At 41.5% G+C, this 3,817-nt stretch overlaps 1 protein-coding gene across 1 annotated transcript; it reads left to right on the top strand.

The window, feature by feature from the left end:
* Positions 1-324: 324 nt before the first annotated feature.
* Positions 325-3,817, top strand: LOC138585241 (gastrula zinc finger protein XlCGF57.1-like). Its single transcript, XM_069657532.1, has 6 exons — positions 325-405; positions 1,116-1,569; positions 2,074-2,670; positions 2,755-3,036; positions 3,489-3,626; positions 3,765-3,817. Exons 1-6 carry the CDS (start codon positions 325-327, stop codon positions 3,815-3,817), a joined length of 1,605 nt encoding a protein of 534 aa, XP_069513633.1.

The raw sequence follows: 3,817 nt of genomic DNA, 5'->3' as shown, positions 1-3,817 counted from the left end.
ATCATGCAGTTCTGTTACGCTATGTGAATAATCCACGTGCCTATATCTACTGTGTGCTCAGTATCAAACTTTCACCTCCCTGGCGATCTCCCTCCAGCCAGCTGCCACAATATTGTAGTCAAATGAGGAGGTACTGTGTATCTAACTCCATATGTCCCCACTGTAAATGCATTCTAAAAGTGCAGATGTAATTTGGTAACGATCAATCAATCCTTTTGATCGCTACGTCATTAATAACGTCCCTTGTGCACACGTGGCTCACGTGCTGTGAAAACTGAATTGTGAGAGAAAATATTCAAATTTTGTGACTTAATCAAACTGCTGATGAAGACAGTCAACACAGCAGACAGAGAGACAGACAGGGGGGGGGCTGGGCCAGCAGCTGTGCAGAGAGCAGAGGTGCAGGTGTGTTGAGTGGACTGAAGCAAAGCAAAGTGATCAGATTAAAGCAGAGTGTAAATTAAAACTTAATAAGGTGAAGAAGAGAGTGCAATTAAAGTGTGGAAATAGAAATAACCATCTAGAACCCCCCCCCACCCCACTGTTGAAAGAAATCCTAGAGGAAACACTGTCAGTGTTCTAATTTATCAACAAAGAATGATGAAGAAACGATCAGCTTTTGTTGAAGCTAAGATCATCAAAAATGATTCTGCCGCATGACTGATTTCCAATGATGCTGATGTAACTTTCTTGTGTATAAGTTTATTTTACTGATGTTGGTCTTTTGTCATTACTGCAGATGTGATTTGTTCTTTAATTTATTGAAAGGAATAAAACTTCGGTGCAATTTGTTTGTACAGCTTCAGTAAAGGCTGTCAGTTCATTACATGAACTGTTTGCGCTCTCTGCTGGACATTTTAAGATTTTATCAAACAGTTTGCAGAGAGACCAGTGACCCAGCAACAGGCAGGAGTTTTATATTGTCATTCCACCAATTTATGAGTTTGTCATAAATGTACAGCTGACAACAGTCACCAGCTAAAAAGACAACATTTCTACCTTTCTTCAACAATCCTAAAGGTTTTCAGATTTGCTTAAACATTTGCTGGTGTTTTTTCTTAAACTGATCTAAATCTGTTTTATTTATTTTTTTAATGTGTCCTGCAGACGTCTAGCAGCTGTTGGTGAGTAAAGAAGAGCTTCAACCTGAGCAGCAGGAGTGGAGCCCCCGTCTGGACCAGGAGGACACTGAGCCCCCCCACATTAAAGAGGAGCAGGAAGAACTCTGGATCAGTCAGGAGGGAGAGCAGCTTCAAAGACTGGAGGAGGCTGGTACCATCAAGTTCCCCTTCATTCCGGTTTCCGTGAAGAATGAAGATGATGAAGAGAAACCTCAGTCCTCACAGCTTCATCAGAGACAAACTGAATGGATGGAAACAGGAGCTGATGGAGAGGACTGTGGAGGAGCAGAACCAGCCAGGAACTCAGATCCAGAGAGACATTTACAACGTGAGACTGAGGTCAAGACTGAAGACTCTTCTGAACCTGAGACTGAAGACAGTGATGATTGGAAGGAAACCAGAGAACATCAGTCAGGTTTAAATTCTGTGAATTTGAAAAATAAGAGACCAATGACTGATAAGAAATCACATAGCTGCTCTTAGTGTGGTAAAACATTCAAATATAAATGCATTCTGACCACACACACAAGAATTCACACAGGAGAGAAACCCTTCAGCTGCTCTGAGTGTGGTAAAAGATTCAACAAAAAAGGAAATCTGACCACACACATGATTATTCATATGGGAGTGAAACCCTTCAGCTGCTCTGAGTGTGGTAAAAGATTCAACAAAAAAGGATATCTGACCAAACACATGTTAGTTCACACAGGAGAGAAACCCTTCAGCTGCTTTGAGTGCAGTAAAGCATTCAAACACACAAATCTTTTAACCAGACACATGATTATTCATATGGGAGTGAAACCCTTCAGCTGCTCTGAGCGTGGTAAAAGATTCAACAAAAAAGGAAATCTGACCACACACATGATTATTCATATGGGAGTGAAACCCTTCAGCTGCTCTGAGTGCTTTAAAAGTTTTTCCTATGAAGACAGTCTGACCAAACACATGTTAGTTCACACAGGAGAGAAACCCTTCAGCTGCTCTGAGTGTGGTAAAAGATTCAACAAAAAAGGAAATCTGACCACACACATGATTATTCATATGGGAGTGAAACCCTTCAGCTGCTCTGAGTGTGGTAAAAGATTCAACAAAAAAGGATATCTGACCAAACACATGTTAGTTCACACAGGAGAGAAACCCTTCAGCTGCTTTGAGTGCAGTAAAGCATTCAAACACACAAATCTTTTAACCAGACACATGATTATTCATATGGGAGTGAAACCCTTCAGCTGCTCTGAGCGTGGTAAAAGATTCAACAAAAAAGGAAATCTGACCACACACATGATTATTCATATGGGAGTGAAACCCTTCAGCTGCTCTGAGTGCTTTAAAAGTTTTTCCTATGAAGACAGTCTGACCAAACACATGTTAGTTCACACAGGAGAGAAACCCTTCAGCTGCTCTGAGTGCGGTAAAAGTTTTTCCTATGAAGACAGTCTGACCAAACATAAGTTAGTTCACACAGGCGAGAAACCCTTCAGCTGCTCTGAGTGTGGTAAAAGATTTAACCTAAAAAGAAGTCTGACCAGACACATGCTGGTTCACACAGGTGAGAAACCCTTCAGCTGCTCTGAGTGCGGCAAAGCATTCAAACAGACAAATCTTTTAACTAGCCATATGAGAATTCACACAGGAGAGAAACCCTTCAGCTGCTCTGTGTGCGGTAAAGGTTTTAACAATAAAGACAGTCTGACCAAACACATGTTAGTTCCCACAGGCGAGAAACCCTTCAGCTGCTCTGAGTGTGGTAAAAGATTTAACCTCAAAAGAAGTCTGACCAGACACATGCTAGTTCATACAGGAGAAAAACCCTTCAGCTGCTCTGAGTGCAGTAAATATTTTTACCTCAAAGGAAGTCTGACCAGACACATGCTAGTTCATACAGGAGAAAAACCCTTCAGCTGCTCTGAGTGTGGTAAAAGATTTCACCTAAAATACCGTCTGACCAGACACATGTTAGTTCATACTAGAGAAAACCCTTCAGCTGCTCTGAATGTGGTATGAGATTTAAAAGAAATCCAGATCTGACACGTCACATGGCACATCACAGAGGGAAGTGTTGAGAGAATAGGAGTATTATGCAATCGTCGTATTTGTTTCATGTGGCCTTTTGGGCATGCCATCTTTTGGATGGGATGGCTTAAAATTCAGTTGTTGAATTTTAAAAAAAAGCAAATTGACAGGACCTCAAAACAATAATACAGATAAAGATACATATATATACAGTATTTATATAATCCACATCTTTTCTGGTTGATGTAGCTGTGTAAACAGGTGTAATCCACTGCTAGCCATGCAGAGATAAGTGACCCAGCAACAGGCAGGAGTTTCGTGTGTATTGTGACAATCTGGATTTTCATCCCAAAGGATTGCACGTACTCAGACCCCGGTACCCCCATTTACACAACGCACTCACCGATTCGTCCCTGGCTCACGCCACCATTCAAACCCACTTCATTATTTTCCTGTCAGTGTTGAGGAGAGGAGGAGAGCAGAAGCAGTGTGGTTGGTCGGAGTTAACGCTCATCTTGCCAACAAAAAACAGTAAGGTCGTTTAATCCCTTCATTTGTTTCATTCACTGTCGTCATCTGTCCTTCTGCAATAAAACTCCTGGATCACTCTGTTATGCTGTTGCTCAGCAGAACCAGTATTCACCAAATTCACAGCCAAAACCGGAACTGGATTTACCACTTGA

The sequence above is a fragment of the Semicossyphus pulcher genome, unplaced genomic scaffold (assembly GCF_022749685.1).
Source record: "Semicossyphus pulcher isolate SPU_LCO1_2020_fin unplaced genomic scaffold, fSemPul1.0.p SCAF_11, whole genome shotgun sequence".
Taxonomy (NCBI): domain Eukaryota; kingdom Metazoa; phylum Chordata; class Actinopteri; order Labriformes; family Labridae; genus Semicossyphus; species Semicossyphus pulcher.
The sequence above is the reverse complement of the archived record's forward strand: the minus strand, read 5'-3'. Positions and strand labels throughout refer to the sequence as shown.

Excerpts from the sequence above, each read along its gene's own strand:
- LOC138585241 (XM_069657532.1), top strand. The coding sequence starts at position 325 with ATGAAGACAGTCAACACAGCAGACAGAGAGACAGACAGGGGGGGGGCT. Across the intron at positions 2,671-2,754 it reads ACACATGCTGGTTCACACAG|GAGAGAAACCCTTCAGCTGC; the intron begins GTGAGAAACCCT and ends GAATTCACACAG. Across the intron at positions 3,037-3,488 it reads CTTCAGCTGCTCTGAGTGTG|GATTGCACGTACTCAGACCC; the intron begins GTAAAAGATTTC and ends TTCATCCCAAAG.